The sequence below is a fragment of the Rhincodon typus genome, chromosome 2 (assembly GCF_021869965.1).
Source record: "Rhincodon typus isolate 14 chromosome 2, sRhiTyp1.1, whole genome shotgun sequence".
Taxonomy (NCBI): Eukaryota; Metazoa; Chordata; class Chondrichthyes; order Orectolobiformes; family Rhincodontidae; genus Rhincodon; species Rhincodon typus.
This window is the reverse complement of record NC_063333.1, coordinates 748,988-768,326: the sequence shown is the minus strand read 5'-3', so window position 1 is coordinate 768,326 and position 19,339 is coordinate 748,988. Positions and strand designations below refer to the sequence as shown.

The 19,339-nt window shown below is 44.7% G+C and overlaps 1 protein-coding gene across 1 annotated transcript in view; it reads left to right on the top strand.

Moving 5' to 3' along the window:
- LOC109924673 (IQ motif and ankyrin repeat domain-containing protein 1-like) overlaps positions 1-18,806 on the top strand; it is a 110,802-nt gene extending 91,996 nt beyond the window's left edge. The window contains exon 7 of the mRNA XM_048617406.1: positions 18,681-18,806. Within this exon, the coding sequence (XP_048473363.1) occupies positions 18,681-18,806 (126 nt within the window). The remainder of the gene's footprint in view (positions 1-18,680) is intronic.
- Positions 18,807-19,339: the final 533 nt, after the last annotated feature.

Here is a 19,339-nt window from a genome sequence, read left to right as displayed (position 1 = left end):
ATCTCCCACCTGGGCACCCTACAGCCCGGAGGACTCAACATTGAGTTCTCCAATTTCAAATAACCTTCCCACCCATCCCCGGCTCCCCTTCCAGCCCCACCTCCTCCCTTCCATTCCACCTTCTGACCCTCCCTTCCAGCTACCAACCAGATTTGTCCCTCCCGTCGACCAACCAGGTTGTACTACCACCAGTGTCCACCTATCACCACAATTCCGCTCAACCCCCCCCCCCCCCCCTCCAGCCCCCCCCCCCCCCCATCCCGTCCTGAAGAAGGGTAATAACCAAAACGTTGATTTCTTTCCTCCAGATGCTGCCTGGCTTGCTGTGTTCTTCCAGCCTCCTGTTTGTCTACCTTGCATTCCAGCATCTGCAGTTTTTTGGTCTCTCATAGATTATAAATTCCCTGATTGGAGCTGTTAACCCCCTGGTCCAATCAGAGAGCCCTGGTGGATAGATAAAAAGAGGAGTGGTAGAGATTCTGACACTCAGTGTATTGACTCTGAGGAGGCTGTGCAAAAGGCAAGGACTTCTCACGTGTGAATAAAGGGTGATTTGGTGATGGGATGCCGGCCTCTGTGGCGTTATTTCAGTGGTGATGAGAGTAAAGCGTTTTCCTGAAGAAACCTGCTTGCAACAGTTGTCTTTGAGTTAGGGTAAGCATTTCTTGCATCATTCCATTATTCGGGAAGCTTGACTTGTTCGACCCTGCCATTGAAGACTTGGCCCAGTATGTAGAAAGAATGTGTTACTTTTTCCACTGGGACAGATGAAAAGCAACGAGTAATTCTGCTGACAGCTAGAACCTGCAGATTTTTCCATTATTAGAAGTCTAATCTTTCCCTAAGGCACCAGATACTAAAACATTTCAAGAGTTCATAGATTTAGTGAAGGAATATTACAGCCCCAAATCTCCTTTAATTCTGGGATGTTATCATTTTTACTCAAGAAATTCAGTAACCCGTGAATCTGTGTTGGGATTTTTCACAAGGTTAAATGACTGGCAGAGGCATCTGAACTTGGTTTATCTCTTAACGAGATGCTGAGAGTTTGTATGTGCGGTTTGTATGTGGGATTAATGATATAACCATTCAAAAGCGCCTGCAAAACCAAGCCTCTGCCGAACGGTCAAAATTTTCTTCATGCATCCAAGCCAGCTGCCAGTGTGCGAATTTGAGACAGCAAAAGAATCCTACTATGGGATAACTCATAGGCTGGTATGCAGGAGAGTGCATAAGCTGGAAATCCACCTATGTCTGGGTTGGAATAGTTAAATTGCTTAGCAACATCCAAATCAGAACGATTTAAAATAAACATACAGTCAACTGGTTATCCATTTCTAACAGAGGTTGACACCTGCATGACCGTTTCAGTGATCATAAAACCAGTCATTAACAAAATTTGCTCTAGATTCCAAACCTTAAGTTTGCCTAAGACCCTTGGCTAGGCTGGGACCCTACCCCAGGGAACTTCTACAGATTAAGGGTACAACTTCAGTTCTGGTCCCTTATGAGAAGGAGCTGGTTCAGTTCCCACCGAATGTAGTAAAAGGCTCGGACCCAAGTTTGATGGGATATTGTTTGAGGAAGATTCACCTAGATTGGCTCAGCATTTTTCGATTAGAAAATGGCCGCCTGAGTGAAGTCCAAATGAAATACCCCAAAGTCTTCCAGGTAGGTCTAGGGACTATGAGAGGAGCCATGGCCACCTTGCATGTTGAGCAGGAAGCAATCCCATGAATCTGCAAGGCTCGCCCAGTGCCATTTGCCTTATGGGTGAAAGGAGAGGCAGAAATCAGGAGGCTGGGATGTGAAGAAATCATCAAACCAGTCCAGTTTGCGGAATGGGCAGCTCTAGTCCTACCGATTGTGAAGCCCAAAAGATCGGTTCACCTTTGTGGGGATTTTAAATAAATGGTAAACTCCTTTTCGCAGCTGGATAAATACCCAATCCCTCACATAGAGGATCTATACACACAACTGGCAGGGGGCTGACCTTCACGAAGCTGGACATGAGCCATACATACCTGCATCTGCAGTTAGATGAGTATTCCCAGATGTATGCTACAATTTATACCCATAAAGGCTAGTACCAATATACAAGTCTGCCATTTGGGGTATCATCAGCCTGTGCAATTTTCCAGTGGACAATGGCGAACGTTTTACAAGGTCTACCCCAAGTTGCCATTTATCTAGATGACGTGCTAATAACAGGGAAGACCAATAAGGAGCACTGAGAGAACTTGGACGTGGTCCTTAGACATTTTTCTGAGGCGGGTGTGCATCTAAGAAGTGAAACACAGTGTTCCAAACCCCCCACTGACCTACTTGGGCTACAGAGTCGACAAGACCAGGTTACACTCATTGAAAAATAAAGTAAGGCAATCAAAGGCGCCCTGGTTCCATGTCTGTCCAGTAGCTTAGGTCATTTCTTGGTATGGTAAATTATTTGGAAAGTTCATTCATAAATGATCTCTATCCTGGCACCCTTGCATCTGCTTTGGAAATGGTTACAATGGTTGTAATCAAGCCATCACTTTCAGAGAAGTGAAAGAACAGCTATCAATCTCTAAGGTGTTGGCACTCTGTAAATCTAAGCAAGATCTGGTATTGACATGCGATGCCTTCCCACATGGCATCGCAATAGTATTAGCTCATAGGTGGCCCAATGGAGAGGAATGCCCGATCGTGTATGCATTCAGGACTTTGGCTAATGCGGAGCATAAATATGCCCAATTAGAGAAAAAAGGATTGGCTGTCATATTTGAAGTCAGGAAATTCCACCAATACCTTTGGGGATGGAAATTTGTGATAATCACACCTTTAAAAACCAGCAGAGGATGATTAAAAAAGCAATAACGGGGGGAAGATAAAATGTGAGAGTAAGCCAAGTGGTAACATAAAGAAGATTGCAAGAGTGTTTTTGTTTAAGATATCTAAAAGGTGAGAGAGAAGTAAGAGTGGGCATTGGACCGCTGGAACATGAGGCTGGAGAAATAATAATGGGGAACAAAGAAATAGCAGAGGACCTGAATAGGTACTTGACATCAGTTTTCCCAGTGGAAGGCACCAGCAACATCCCAGAATTTCAAGAGCACCAGGAGACAGAGATGAGTGTGTTGCCATTACTAAGAAGAAGGTGCTAGGGAAGCTGAAATGTCTAAAGGTGGATAAATCACCCAGACTGGATGGACTACATTCCAGGGTTCTTGCAGGGAACATAAAGACTGACGCTAAGAGTTTCTATAGGTACATGAAGAGAAAGAGATTGGTAAAGACAAATGTAAGGCTTTACATTTACAAGCCTACAGACAGAAACAGGGGAATGTATAGTACAGCACACAGAAATGACTGAGCAACTGCATACATACTTTGGTTCTGTCCTCACAAAAGAGTACACAAATCAGATATCAGAAATGTTGGAGAATGCAAGATTTAGTGAGAGGGAAGAATTGAGGGAGATTAATATTGGTAGAGAAATAGTCCTGGAAAAATTGATGGGATTGAAAGCTGATAAATCCCCAGGGCCTGATAATCTACATCCCAGAGTACTTAAGGAAGTAGCTTTAGAAATAGTGGAAGCATTGGTGGTTATCTTCCAGGATTCTATAGACTCTGGAACAGTCCCTGCAGATTGGAGGGTGGCTAATGTCACTCCAATATTCAAAAAGGGGAGGTCGAGGGAAAAAACGGAATTATAGACCAGTGAGCCTAACGTTGATAATGGGGAAAATTCTCAAATCCATTGTCAAGGATTTTATAGCAGAGTATTTAGAAAACAGTGGCAGGATCAGACAGAGTCAGCATGGATTAATGAAGGGGAAATCATGCTTGACAAATCTGTTGGAATTCTATGTAGATGTAACTAGTAGAGTTGACAAGATAGAGCCAGTTGATGTGGTATATTTGGATGTTCAGAAAACGTTTGACAAAGTCCCACATATACAAGATTAAAGTGCATGGGATCAGGGAGTGTATTGAGATGGATAGGAAACTGGTTAGCAGAGAGGAAACAAAGAGTAGGAATCAAATTGGCAGGCAGTAACTAGTGGGGTGCCACAGGGATCGGTGCTGGGACCCCGGCTATTCACGATATATATGAATGATTCGGATGAGGGAACATCTCCAAGTTTGCAGATGATACCAAGTTGGGTGGGAGGGTGAACTGTGACGAGAATGCAGAGATCCTACAGCATAATTGCGACAGGTTGGGTGATTGGGCAAATCAATAGCAGATGCAGTACAATTTGGATAAATATGAGATTATTCACTTTGGAAGCAAAAACAAGAAGGCAGATTGCTAAAAGGGAGAGGCGATGGCCTAGTGGTATTATCGCTGGATGGTTAATCTAGAGACCCAGACAATGTTCTGGGGACCTGAGTTTGAATCCTGCCATGGCAGATGGTGGAATTTGAATTCAACGAAATATCTGGAATTAAGAATCTACTGATGACCGTGAATCCATTGTCTTTTGTCGTAAAAACCCATCTGGTTCACTAATGTCCTTCAGGGAAGGAAACTGCCATCCTTACCTGGTGTGACGTACGTGTGACTCCAGATCCACAGCAATGTTGTTGACTCTTAACTGGGCAATTCAGGATGGGCAATAAATGCTGGCCTAGCCAGAGAGCCAACGTCCCATGAACGAATAAAGAAAAAAAAAACATTACTACCTGAATGGCTGTAAATTAGGAGAGGGGAGTGTGCAGTGGGACCTGGGTGTCCTTGTGCACCAGTCGCTGAAGGTAAGCATGCAGGTACAGCAGGTGGTAAAGAAGGTAAATGGTATGTTGGCCTTCATTGCGAGAGGTTTCGAGTCCAGGAGCAGGGATGTGTTGTTGCAGTTATACAGGGCCTTGGTGAGACCACACCTGGAATATTGTGTGCAGTTTTGGTCTCCTTCTCTGAAGAAGGATGCTCTTGCTCTCGAGGGAGTGCAACAAATGCTTACCAGGCTGATTCCGGGGATGGTGGGTCTGACATATGAGGAAAGACTGACTAGGTTGGGATTGTTTTTGCTGGAGTTCAGACGAATGAAGGGGGATCTCATAGAGACTTATAAAATTCTAACAGGACTGGACAGGGTAGATGCAGGGAGGATGTTCCCGATGGTGGGTGTGTCCAAAACCAGGGGTCACAGTATGAGGATTCGGGGTAGATGATTTAGGACGGAGATGAGGAGACATTTCTTCACCCAAAGAGTGGTGAGCCTGTGGAATTCATTACCACAGGAAGTAGTTGATGCCAAAACATTGAATGTATTCAAGAGGCGACTAGATAAAGCACTTGGGGCAAATGGGATCAAAGGTTATGGGGAGAAAGCAAGATTAGGCTGTTGAGTTGGACGATCAGCCATGATCATGATGAATGGTGGAGCAGGCTCGAAGGGCCACATGGCCTCCTCCTGCTCCTATCCTTTATGTTTCTATGTAAAAGTCGGTGGAGAGACGGATAAAGGAAGCAGGGAGGCTGCACAAGTGCTTGGATAGCCTAGGAAATTGTGCAGAGAAGTGGCAGATGGAACAGATTTTTGGAAAATATGAGATTATATGTTTTGGTAGAAAGAATAGAGGCACAGACTATTTTTAAATGGGAAAGACTTTGGAAATCTGAAGCTATTTTTCCTGGAGCATTGGCGGCTGAGGGTGATCTTATAGAAGTTTATAAAATTATGAGGGGCATGGTTAGGGTAAATAGCCAAGCTCTTTTCCCCAGAGTAGCGGAGTCCAAACTAGACGGTATAGGTATACAGTGAGAGGGGAAAACCTTAAAAGGGACCCAAGGGGCAACTTTTTCATGCAGAGTGTGGTGCGTGTATGGAATGAGTTGCCAGAGGAAGTGTTGGAGACTGGTACAGTTACAACATTTATACTGCATTTTAATGGGTACATGAATGGGAAGGGTTGAGAGGAATATGGGCCAAATGCTAGCAACTGGGACTAGATTAATTTAGGACATATGGTTGGCATAGACGAGTTGGACCGAAGGGTCTGTTTCCATGCTGGACACCTCAATGACTCTATGACTCTAAGTACAAAGGGATTTGGAAGTCCTAGTTCAGGATTCTCTTAAGGTTTACATGCAGGTTCAGTTGGCAGGTAGGCAAATGCAATATGAGCATTAATTTCAAGAGGGCTAGAATACAGGAGCAGAGATATACTGCCGAGGCTGTATCAGGCTCTGATCAGTCTACATTTGGAATAGTTTGAGCAGTTTTGGGCCCCATACCTTAGGAAGGACATGCTGACATTGGAGAGGATCCAGAGTTGTTTACAAGAATGATCCTGGGGATGAAGGACTTGCCATATGAGGAGTATTTGAGCACTCTGTGTCTGTGCTCCAAGTTTAGAAGGATGAGGGGAATCTGATTGAGTTGTCCAGATAGAGTGGACATGGAGAAGCTGTTTCCACTAGTAGGAGAGACTAGGACGTGGGGAGAAAAACAAAAGTTGCTGGAAAAGTTCATCAGGTCTGGCAGTATCTGTGGAAAGAAATCAGAGTTAACATTTCGGGTCTGGTGACCCTTCCTCAGAACTGATGGTGGCTGGGAAAATGTTGGTTTATATGCGGAAGATAGTGGGGGGGAATGGGATAAGGAGTAAACAATAGGTGGGGGTCAAGCCAAAAGAGAAGGAAGAACAGTTGGACAGACGAAGGAGTGGATAAGCAGTGGGGGAGGTGATGGCCTACTGGTGTTATCACTGGACAATTAATCCAGAGACCCAGATAATGTTCTGGTGACTCAGGTTCGAATCCTGCCATGGAATTTGAATTCAATTAAAAATATCTGGAGTTAAGAGTCTAATGATGACCATGAATCCATTGCCGATTGTTGGGAAAAAAAACCCATCTGGTTCACCAATGTCCTTCAGGGAAGGAAACTGCCATTCTGGCCTGCATGTGACTCCTGACCCACAGCAGTGTGGTTGACTCTATCCTCTGGGCAATTCGGGATGGGCAATAAAAGCTGCCTAGCCAGCGACATCCTCATCCCATGAATGAAGAAAGAAAAAAAGTAACAATCTGGCTAGGAGGGTGAATATTAATGGAGACTGTTAGTGGCTAACAACAGGTTGTGTGTAGTTTTTTTTTACTCATTTGTGGAATGTGGGCATCGCTGGCTGGACCCAGCATTTCTTGCCTCTCCCTGGTTACCCTTGAGAATGTGGTGGTGAGCTGCCTTCTTGAACTGCTGCATTCCTCCTGCTGTGGGAATTCCAAGATTTTGACCCAGCGACAGTGAAGGAACGGCGATCTGTTTCCAAGTCAGGATGGTGAGGAACTTGGAGGTGGTGGTGTTCCCATATGTCTGCTGCCCTTGTCGTTCTAGATGGAAGTGGTTGTGGGTTTGGAATGTGCTGTCTGAATGTGCATCTTGTAGATAGTACACACTGCTGCTACTGAGTGTCGGTGGTGGAGGGAGTGGATGCTGTGGATGTGGTGCCAATCAAGCGGGCTGCTTTATCCTGGATGGTGTCAAGCTTCTTGAGTGTTGTTGGGGCTGCACTCATCCAGGCAAGTGGGGAGTATTCCATCACACTCCTGACTTGTGCCTTGCAGATGGTGGACAGGTTCTGGGGAGTCAGGAGGTGAGTTACTCGCTGCAGTATTCCCAGCTTCTGGCCTGCTGCTGTAGCCACTGTGTTAATGTAGTGAGTCCAGTTGAGTTTCTAGTCAATGCTAACCCTCAGAATGTTGATAGTGGGGGATTCAGTGATGGTAACACCATTTAATGTCAAGGGGCAGTGGTTAGATTGTCTCTTATTGGTGATGGTCATAGCCTGGCATTTGTGTGGCGTGAATGTCACTTGCCACTTGTCAGCCCAAGTGTGTTATCACATAGTCTGCCATTGCACGCTACCTCTTTTTAGCCACAGACAGTCTCCATTAACAGATATTTACTTCCCAGCCAGATCGTTATTCACTCCTTTGTCTGTCCAACTGTTCTTCTGTCTGACGTTTCGGGCCTAGACCCATCTGAAGGGTCTAGGCCTGAAACGTCAGCCTTCCTGCTCCTCTGATGCTGCTTGGCCTGCTGTGTTCATCCAGCTCTACACCTTGTTGTCTCAGATTTTCCAGCATCTGAGGTTCCTACTATCTCTGTTCTTCTGTCTTTTTGGGCTCTATTCCCATCTATCATTTACTCCTTACTCCCTCCCCCAACCCTATCATCTACATATAAACTGACATTTTCCTAGCTGCCATCAGGTCTGAGGAAGGATCACTTGACCCGAAACGTTAACTCTGATTTCTGTCCACAGATACTGCCAACCTGCTGAGTTTTTTTCAGCAATTTCTGATTTACAACATCAGCAGCTGTTTTGTTTTTATCTCAGACCTGTGGTCTCAGCTTCAAGGTGAAAGGAGGACCCTATAGAGCTGAGATGAGGGGGAGTTTTTCAGCCAGAGGGTGGTGAATCTGTGGAACTCACTTCTGGACAGGGTTGTGCAGGCCAAGTCATTGTGTGCCTTTAAGACGGAGATTGATAGGTTCTTGATTGGTAAGGGGAGCAAGGGTTACAGGTAGAAGGCAGGAGAATGTGGTCGAGAAACGTATCAGTCATGTTCGTATGGCAGAGCAGATTCAATGGGCTGAATGACCAATTCTGCTCCTGTATCTTGTGATCTTATGGATTATAAGGCGATACAACGTAGAAGTAGAAGTCAGCCATTCAGCCCATTAAGTCTGCCATACTGTTCAATGAGATCCTGGCTGATCTGATCATCCTCAACCCCCGTTTCCTTATGTGTCCTCATAACCCTTGATTCCCTTACTGAGAGGAGATTTGATAGATTTTTTTCAAAATGACGAGTAGGCTGGATGGAGAAGGTAGGAAGAAGCTGTTCCCACACATGAAAGAAGAGAAAACAAGAGGGCTTGGATTTAAAGCAATGTGCAAACAAAGCAAGGGTGATGTGAGAACAAGCTTTTTCACTCAGTGAGTAGTTAGGGTGTGGAATGCACTTCCTGGATATGTGATGAAGGCAGATTCAGTTGAGGTATTCAAGAGGGGCATTGGATAATTATTTGGATAGAAATGGTGTGCAATGGTAAGTAGCGAAAAGCAGGTGAATGGCCATATAAAATGAGCAGTCCGGTGCACACCTGATGGGCTGAGTGGCCTCGCTCTGCACCATAACAATTCTGTGATTCTAAGAGTTAATCTCATTGGAACATATAAGATATGGAGAAGCCTGACAGAATAGATGTTGAGAGAAGTGTCCCTATATGGGGGAGATTAAAACTGGGATACACTTTCCAAAAATAAGGGTCTCCCATTTAAGATTACAATGAGGAAGATTTTCTTCTCTTTGTGTCATTAGTCTGTGAATTCTCAATTCAAGTCAAAGATTCTTAAGGTTGAGTTATATAAATTCTTGATTTACAAGGGAACCAAATGTTATAGGGAATGTTGAAGTAGTGATAGTGGGGAATTTCAACTCCCCCAAAATTAAGAACGGTAAATACAACTCTTTAAAAAAAAAACTACTAAAGCTCCTTACATGCAAAACTTCCATATTATAATTATTATAGATAATTATAATTTGGGTCAGGGTTCTCGATTATGTCACCATTTGAAAAGGGGTTGTTCAACGAAAAAGGTTGGAGAACCACTAATTTACTGGGTGCACTGCAGGAATGCATCAAAATTTATTCAACAGCACCTCCCAAACTTAACCCTGGAGAAAAAAACAGCAGCAAGTTCATGTGAACTTTATTATCTTCAAGCAACTTGTTAAAGCTCACCGCCTTCCTGACCGGGTCATATATTATTGTTCGCTGAATGGAACAAAATTGGGCAATTTCCAGTCTAACACCATGCAGCGACTATGACCTCAATGTCAGCAAAATTAAACAGAAGGCAATAGATGATTACAAATGTGGTTTAACCAGCATTGATCACTGTTGAAAACAGAAACGGAATGGGCACCATGATTGGAACACAAAAGCAAAACACTACGTGTGTTAGAAAGCTGAGATATTGGGCTGAATTTTTTTATTTTTTTCTTGAAGGGGCAGCGTGGTGGCTCAGTGGTTAGCACTGCTGTCTCACAGTGCCAGGGACCCAGGTTCGATTCCACTCTCGGGCGACTGTCTGTGTGGAATTTGCACGTTCTCCCTGTGTCTGCGTGGATTTCCTCTGGGTGCTTCGGTTTCCTCCCACAGTTCAAAGATGTGCAGGTTAGGTGGATTGGCCATGCTAAATTGTCCATAGTGTTCAGGGATGTGTAGATTAGGTAGGATATAGGTGGATGGGTCTGGGTGGGACACTTTGAGGGTTGGTGTGGACTTGTTGGGCCGAAGGGCCTGTTTCCACACTGTAGGGATTCTATGATTGAACATTAACTGTGATAGTCATAATTAACAGTCATGGTTTGAAATGTTTAGAGGGAGCAGAATTCTTAAATGTATCCAGGAGATACATAGATGGCCCTACAAGAGAGGGGAAGGTCCAGGACTTCAAGTGGAAGAGCATTAGATTCAAGATTGACATGGAAAAGGACAAGGGTGGGCCTGAAATTAAGGTTCTAAACTGAGGCAATTTCAATTTTAGTAAGATCAGGTATGATTTAGCCAGAGTAGACAGGGAGCAAATACTTTTAGTAAATCTGTGACAGAGGAGTAGGGCGCATTCAAGAAGAAAATATACAGCATACAGGGTCAACATGTTTGAATAAAGACTAAGGGTGAGACATCATGGGATATCCAGGATTAGATAAAGAGAAAAAGGGAGGATTATGGCAATTACTGAGGACTCCATACAACAAAAGCTGAGGACAACACAATGTGCAAGGGGAAACTTGAGTCTAGGAGAACGAGAAAAGGATATGAATGACAATGGTAAAATAAAGGAAATCAAAGAACAAAGAAAATTACAGTACAGGAAAAGGCCCTTCAGCCCTACAAGCCTGCACTGATATGCTGCCTGTCACAACTAAAACCCCCTACCCTTCCGGGGACCATATCCCTCTATTCCCATCCTATTCATGTATTTGTTAAGGTGCCCTTTAAAAGTCACTATAGTTTCTGCTTCCACTACCTCCCCCGGCAGTGAGTTCCAGGCACCGACCACCCTCTGTGTAAAAAACATGTCTCGTACATCACCTTTAAACCTTGCCTCTCACGTCTTAAACGTATAGCCCCTAGTAACTGACTCTTCCACCCTGGGAAAAAGCTTCTGACTGTCCACTCTGTCCATGCTCTTCATAATCTTGTAGACCTCTATCAGGTCGCCACTCAACCTCCGTTGTTCCAGTGAGAACAACCCAACTTTCTCCAACCTCTCCTCATAGCTAAGGCCCTCCATACCAGGCAACATCCTGGTAAACCTTTTCTGTACCTTTTCCAAAGCCACCATATCCTTCTGGTAGTGTGGGGACCAGAATTGAACATAATATTCCAAATACAGTCTAACTAAGGTTCTATATACCCGTCAATTTTTAAACTCAATGCCCCGGCCGATGAAGACAAGCATACCATATGCCTTGTTGACTACCTTCTCCACCTGCTTTGCCACTTTCAGTGATCTATATACCTATACACCCAGATCCTTCTGCCTATCAGTACTGTTAAGGGCTCTGCCATTTACTGTATATTTTTCATCTGGATTAGATCTTCCAAAATGCATTACCTCACATTTTTCCGGATTAAATTCCATCTGCCATCTCTCTGCCCAAGACACCAACCGATCTATATCCAGCTGTATCCTTTGACGGTCCTCATCGCTATCCGCAATTCCACCAACCTTTGTGTCATCAGCAGACTTACTAATCTGACCAGTTAAATTTTCCTCCAAATCATTTATATATATTACAAACAGCAAAGGTCCCAACACTGATCCCTGAGGAACGCCACTAGTCACAGCCTTCCATTTAGAAATCCTTTGTTATTTTAGGTATATTAAAGATAAAAGGATACCTGGGGAAAAAGTAGGGCCAAGTAAGGACCACAGTAGTAATTTGTGTGTGGAACCCTAGGATGCCAAGGAAAACGAGGCTGGAAAAGGCAAATCAAGTGCTGGAAAAGGTGATTAGAATAGGTGGTTGTTTTTGGCTAGTGATACGTAATGGATAGAAAGACCTTTTTCAGTACTGTACATCACCAACTCTATTGCCATAACTCGGTGACCTAGTTAGGGTTCCAAATGAATACATTTGTTCTCCTATAACACAATAGTTGCATTCTTGCATGACCTTGCGCTATAGAAAATCACTGTAGAAAATCACATTATAGGGAAATCGCCATGCCTGTACAGCAGAAAGTTCACATTATCCAAACAGTGTCCCCTATTCTTCAATCGTGTTACAGCCAATTCGCGTTGATAAAACATGCGTTATAACAGAACTACCTATACTTTATGAGAAAGTGGAAACTGCTGATGCTGGAGAATCTGAGATAACAAGGTGTAGAGCTGGATGAATACAGCAGGCCAAGCAGCATCAGAGGAGCAGGAAAGCTTAAAAGCTCCTGTTCCTCTGATGCTGCTTGGCCTGCTGTGTTCATCCAGCTCTACATCTTGTTACCTATACTTTGTGTTTGTGTTCACTAGTAAGAGGGACAATATGGGTTGAGAAATCAGGAAACGGACTGTGATATACTTGAATAAATGAGCATCGACCGAGAGGAGGACCTGAGTGATATGGCTTAAAAGTAGGTAAGTCTCCAGGGCTGATCAAAATGTACCTCAGGCTGTTGAGTGAGGCAAGGGTGGAAATAGCAGGGCCTTTGGCTATAATTTTCAGTTTCTCTCTGACTATAGGAGAGGTGCCAGAGGACTGCAGGGCAGTCAATATGGCATGATTATTCAAGAAAGAACCAAGGGATAAACCAGGAAACTACAGGCTGGTCAATTGAACCTCAGTGGTGGGGAAACTATTGGAAGCAATTCTGATGGACAGAATTAATTTTTGATTTGATTTATTGTAGTCACATGTACCTAAGTACAGTGAAATATTTTGTTTTGTGAGCAGTACAGGCAGATCATAGCTAACAAGGATATACAGATCATAGGGCGCTCAGACAGAGCGAGGCATACAGGGTTATAATTGCACAGGAGGTACACAATGCAAGATCAACATTAGGTTTGAAATTAGAGAGGTCCATTCAGTGTCTAATAACAGCAGGGAAGAAGCTGTTCCTGAACCTGCTGGTGCATGTGTTAATGCTTCTGTATCTCCTGCCTGACGGAATTGGTTGTAGGAGAGCATTACTGGCGTGGGATGGTCTTTGACGTTGGCAGACTTACTGCAGCAACGAGAATTGTAGATGGAGTCCATAGATGAGGGGTTGACTTCTGTGATGATCTGGGCTGTGCACACAACCTACTGTAGTTTCTTATAGCTCTGAGCAAAGCAGTTGCTATACCAGGCCGTTATGCACCCAGACAGTATGCTTTCAGTGGTACATCTGTAAAAGTTGGTGAGGGACCTTATGGACATGCCAAATTTCCTGAGCTGCCTGAGGAAGAGCTGTGCCTTCTTGACCATCGTGTGTGGTCCAGTACAGATTGTTGGCTATTGTCCCTCCTGGGAACTTGACGCCCTCGACCCTCCCCGTCTCAGCTTCATGATAAAGATAGGGGCATGTCCTCCTCCTTTCTTCTTGAAGTCAGTGATCACTTCTTTTGTTTTGCCGACATTGAGAGAGAGATTGTTATCATTGTATCAGAACACCAAGCCCTCTATCTCATGATAGTTTGATATCCATCCTACCACAGTGGTGTCATCAGCAAACTTATAGATGACATTCATTGGGAATTTGGCTACACAGCTGTGAGTGTACAGGGAGCTGAGGACGCATCCTTGGGGCAGCTCCAGTGGGTGTTGAGTGTTATTGTGAAGGATGTGCAGTTACCTATCCTCACTGATTGCGTTCTGTGAGTCAGGAAGCTGAGGATCCAGTTGCAGAGGGTGGGGCCAAGACCAAGGTCACACAGTTTAGAGATCAGTCTGAAGGGGATAACGGTGTTGAAGGTGGAGCTGTAGTCAACAGGCAGGAGTCTGACGTAATCTGCATTTGGAGAGGCAGGGGATTAACCAAGAACAGTCAGCATGATTTTGATAAAGGAAGTTCCGAGGAAGGGTCACCAGACCTGAAAACTTAACTCTGATTTTTTCTTCACAGATGCTGCCAGACCTGCTGAGCTTTCCCAGCAACTTCTGTTTTTGTCAGAGACAGTAAGAACTGCAGATGCTGGAGTCAGAGATAACACAGTGTGTAGCTGGAGGAGCACAGCAGGCCAGACAGCATCAGAGGGGCAGGAAAGCTGATGTTTCGGGTTGGGACCCTTCTTCAGAAAAAAGTTGTGTTTGTAAAGGGAAGGTCATGTCTAACAACTTGACTGAATTTTTTTTAAAGAGGTAACCAAGTGTATAGATGAAGGCAATGCTTTTGACGTAGTCTTTGCTGTTTGTGGTATATTTAAATGATTTAGACTTGAACATAGGAGAATTGATCAGTCAGTTCAGAGATGATACGAAAATTGGTAGGATGGTAAATAGTGAGGAGGATAGTCTTAGATTACAGGAGGATATAGACAGGCTGGTCAGATGGGCTTTTTTTTCCTTTATTCATTCACAGGCTGAGGGCATCGCTGGCCAGGCAGCATTTATTGCCCAGACGGCAGTTAAGAGTCAACCACATTGCTGTGGGTCTGGAGTCACATGTAGGCCAGACCAGGTAAGGATGGCAGTTTCCTTCCCTAAAGGACATTGGTGAACCAGATGGGTTTTTCCTGACAATCAACAATGGATTCATGGTCATCATTAGGTTCCTAATTCCAGATATTTTTATTAAATTCAAATTCCACTATCTGCCTTGGCAGAAGTTGAACCTGGGTCGCTAGAACATTATCTGGGTCGCTGGATTAACTATGGTAATACCACTAGGCCATCGCTGGTCAGTAGCAAATGGGATTCAATCCGGATAAATGTGAGGTGATGATGCACTTGGGCAGGACAAACAAGGCAAGGGAACATATGATGAACAGCAGGTCCCTGGGAAGCCCCGAGGATCAGAGGGACCCTGGTGTGCATATACAACAGTCCCTTAAGGTATAAGGGCAGGTGGATAAAGTGAAGAAGGATATGGTATACTTGCCTTTATTAGCAGAGGGATAGAGTTGAAAAGCAGGAAAGTTATGCAGGGACTGTATAAAACATTGGTTAGGCCACAGGTGGAGTATTGTGTGCAGTTCTGGAACCCACATTATCAGAGGGGTGTGACAGGACTGGAGAGGGTGCAGAGGGAGATTTACCAGAGTGTTGCCTGAGCTGGAGAGTTTGGAAAGACTAGGGTTGTTTTCCTTGCAGCAGAGGAGTCTGAGGTGGAACATGATTGAGATGTATAAAGTTATGAAGTGTATAGATAGGGGAGACAGGAAGGAACTTTTCCCTTGGTGGAGGGATCAATGACCAGGGAAATAAGGTGAGGAGCAGGAGGTTTAGAGGGAATGTGAAGAAAATGTTTTTCACTAAAGGGTGGTGGAAATCTGGAACTCACTGCCTGTAAGGGTGGTAGAAGCAGAAACCCTCATGATATTTAAGGAGTATATAGAGGTGCATTTGCAATGACAAAGCATACAAGTCTGAGGGCCAAGTGCTAGTATAGTTAGGAGGTTTTATTTATTTATTTGTTCATGGGATGTGGGCATCTCTGCGTTGTTCAGCATTTATTGCCTGTCCCTTGCTGCCCTTGAGAAAGCGAGCGGTGGTGAGCTGCCTTCTTGAACAGCAGCAGTACCCTGCTGTAGATTGACCCACAATGCCCTTAAGTAGAAAATTTCAGGATTTTGACACAGTGATACTGAAGGAATGATGATATATTTCCAAGTCAAGATGGTGAGTGGCTCAGAGGAGAACTTTCAGGGGTTGGTGTTCCCAAGTATCTGCTGCCCTTGTCCTTCAAGATGGAAGTGGTTCTGGTTTTGGAAGGTGCTGTCTGAGGATCTTTTGGTGAATTTCTGCAGAGCATCTTGTAGATAGTACACACTGCTGCTACTGAGCGTCGGTGGTGGAGGGAGTGGATGCTTGTGGATGTAATGCCTATCAAGCGGCTGCTTTGTCCTGGATGGTGTCAAGCTTCTTGAGTGTTGTTGGGGCTACACCCATCCAGGCAAGTGGGGAGTATTCCATCACACTCCTGACTTGTGCCTTGTAGATGGTGGACAGGCTTTGAGGGGTCTGGAGGTGAGTTACTCGCTGCAATATTCCTAAACTCTGACCTGATCTTGTAGCCACTGTGTTAATGTGGTGAGTCCAGTTGAGTTTCTGGTTAAATGTAACCCCCAGGATGTTGATGGTGGGGGATTCAGTGACGGTAACACCATTGAATGTCAAGGGGTGATGGTTAGATTATCTCTTATTGGTGATGGTCATTGCCTGGCATTTGTGTGGCATGAGTTTTACTTGCTACTTGTCAGCCCAAGCCTGGATATTGTCCATATCTTGTTGCCTTTGAACATTGACAGCTTCCATATCAGAGGAATCATAAATGGTGCTGAACATTGTGCAATCATTGGCAAACATCCCCAGTTCTGACCTTACGATGGAGGGAAGGTCATTGACTGCAGACTAGTCTTGCAGCATTCAAGTTGGATGACCCAGACCAATACAGAAAATCCAGATCTTACCTCCACAAAGCCATCAGGGATGCCAAGAGGCAGTACCGGACCAAACTAAGGGCCCAAACTAGCCATACAGACACCCACCACCTGTGGCAAGGCCTACACAACATTACAGGATACAAAATGAAGCAGCGCAAGATAAGGGACAAAATCGCATCCCTCCCTAATACTCTCAATGCTTTCTATGCTCAGTTCGAGCAGAATGGTGTAATACCTGACCTGACAGCTCTGGACACACCTGATCCCTCTGTCACTGCTGCTGATGTCAGATCGGTCTTCCTGAGATTAACCCAAGGAAAGTGACAGCACAGATGGAGTCCCTAGCCGAGCACTCAGATCCTGTGCGGACCAACTGGTGAAGGTATTCACCAACATCTTCAACCTCTCCCTCCTACAGGCCAAAGTCCCCACCTACTTCAAGAAGACCACCATCATCCCAGTACCTGAGAAAGCACATGCAACGTCCTTTAATGACTACTGCCCAGTGGCTGTGACTTCAATAATCATGAAGTGCTTCAAGAGGCTGGTCATGGCCCACATCAACTCCAGCTCCCAGCCTGCCTCAATTCCCTACAATTTGCTTACTGATGTAACAAGTCCACAGTGGACACCATTTCCCTAGCCCTGCACTCATTGCTGGAACATCTGGACAACAAGGACACCTACGTCAGACTCCTGCTCATCGACTACAGCTGGGCCTTCAACACCATAATCCCCTCCAGACTGACCTCAAAACTGCGTGACCTTGGTTTCAGCTCTGCCCTCTGCAATTGGATCCTCAGCTTTCCGACTCACAGACCACAATCAATAAAGATAGACAACTGCACCTCAACACTGGAACCCCCCAGGGATATGTCCTCAGCTCCCTGCTGTATTCCCTGTACACCCATGACTGTGTTGCCAAATTCCAAATGAATGCCATCTACAAGTTTGTTGACAACACCACCATGGTAGGACAGATATCAAACAACAATAAGTCAGAATACAGTAAGGAAATAGAGTGCTTGGTGTTGTAGTGTAATGATAACAAGCTCTCTTTCAATGTTGGAACTAATCATTGACTTCAGCAAGAAGGGAGGAGAACACGCCCCATCTACATCAAAGGAGCAGAGGTTGAGACAGTGGAGAGCGTCAAGTTCCTGGGAGTGATGATAACCAACAACCTGTCCTGGACTGCCCACATAGATGCAATGATCAAGAAGTCACAACAATGCCTCTTCTTCCTCAAGCAGCTCAGGAAATTTGCATGTACATAAGGACCCTCACCAGCTCTTTTGTCCATGTTTGAACCAAGGCTGTAATGAGGACTGAAGCTGAGTGGCCCTTGCGGAACCCAAACTGGGCGTCACTGAGCAGGTTATTGCTGAGCAGGTGCTGCTTGAAAGCGTTGTTACTGACACCTTCCTCTGATGATCGAGAGTAGTCTGATGGGACAGTAATTAGCTGGGTTGGATTTATCCTGCTTTTTGTGATACGCAGGCAATTTTCCACATTGTTGGGTAGATGCCAGTGTTGTAATTGTACTGGAACAGCTTGGCTGGAGGAGCGGTAAGTTCCGGAGCATAAGTTTTCAGTACTATTGCCGGAATGTTGTCAGGACCCAGACATAGTCTTTGCAGTGTCCAGTGCCTTCAACCATTTCTTTATCATGTGGAATGAATTGAATTGGCTGAAGACAGGCATCTATGACGCTGGGGACCACTGAAGGAGGCCGAGATGGATCTTTCACTTGGCACTTCTGGCTGAAGATTGTTGCAAATGTTTCAGCCTTATCTCTTGCACTGGTGCAGACTAGATGGCCTGAAGGGCTTTTTTCAGTGTTGTCATCCTCTATGACTCTGAGAGGCCACAACCAGATCAGTCAAGATTTTGTCAAATGGTGGTGCATGCTCCAGGGACTGAATGGCCTCATCATGCTCCTAATGCAGATGTTCTTTTGGACTGCAGCAGGAAGAGAGCACGGTCAGTAACCTTGGCTTTGACATAACCGTGCTGTATGGACCCTCTTTTCTGACGTTTTTGTGCTGTTTTCTGACAAGGTCCTCTCTCCATTTCAGGCTATTCATGATGCAGAGGAGCTGCTGGCGGAAAAGAGAGCGGCAGTCGCAAGGGCGGAAGATAAACTCTCCTTTGCCAAGCTGGAACTGAGAGAGAAACTGCAGAGAGGCAAGTACCAGTTCTAACCAGTCCAGCTCCAGGACTGAGCCCTGGGCTACTCCAGCCCCCAGGGTGATTGTCCTTATTTAATCCTGATGTGGAGCTGCTGGTGTTGGACTGGGATGGACAGGGTCAGAAATCACACGACACCAGGTGACAGTTCAACAGGTTTATTTGAAAACACAAGCTTTCAGAGTTTCGCTCTTTCTTCAGGTGTTAGTGAGAGAGATAGTATCAGACACAGAACTTATTACATAAAAGATCAAAGGGTCACAGCACTGATGAAGATGTATTAAACAAACCTAAGAAGCTGTTAAATCTTTAATCAGTTAGAAGGTTTTAATTGATTAATTTGTATATGTAAATCCCCAAATTTCTTTCAAGTCACTGTCTGAGAGAACTAGATTTTGTCAGTGTAAAGAAGAGGTGACATTTTAGTTCAGACAATGCAAGTTAGGTGTGAGGCCTTATTTAGAACCTGTTTGTGTTTTGGTTTGGAGTCAGACTGGTTTTAATTCTAAAGTAGGAATTTATGAAATGCCATATTAATTGGTAGTCT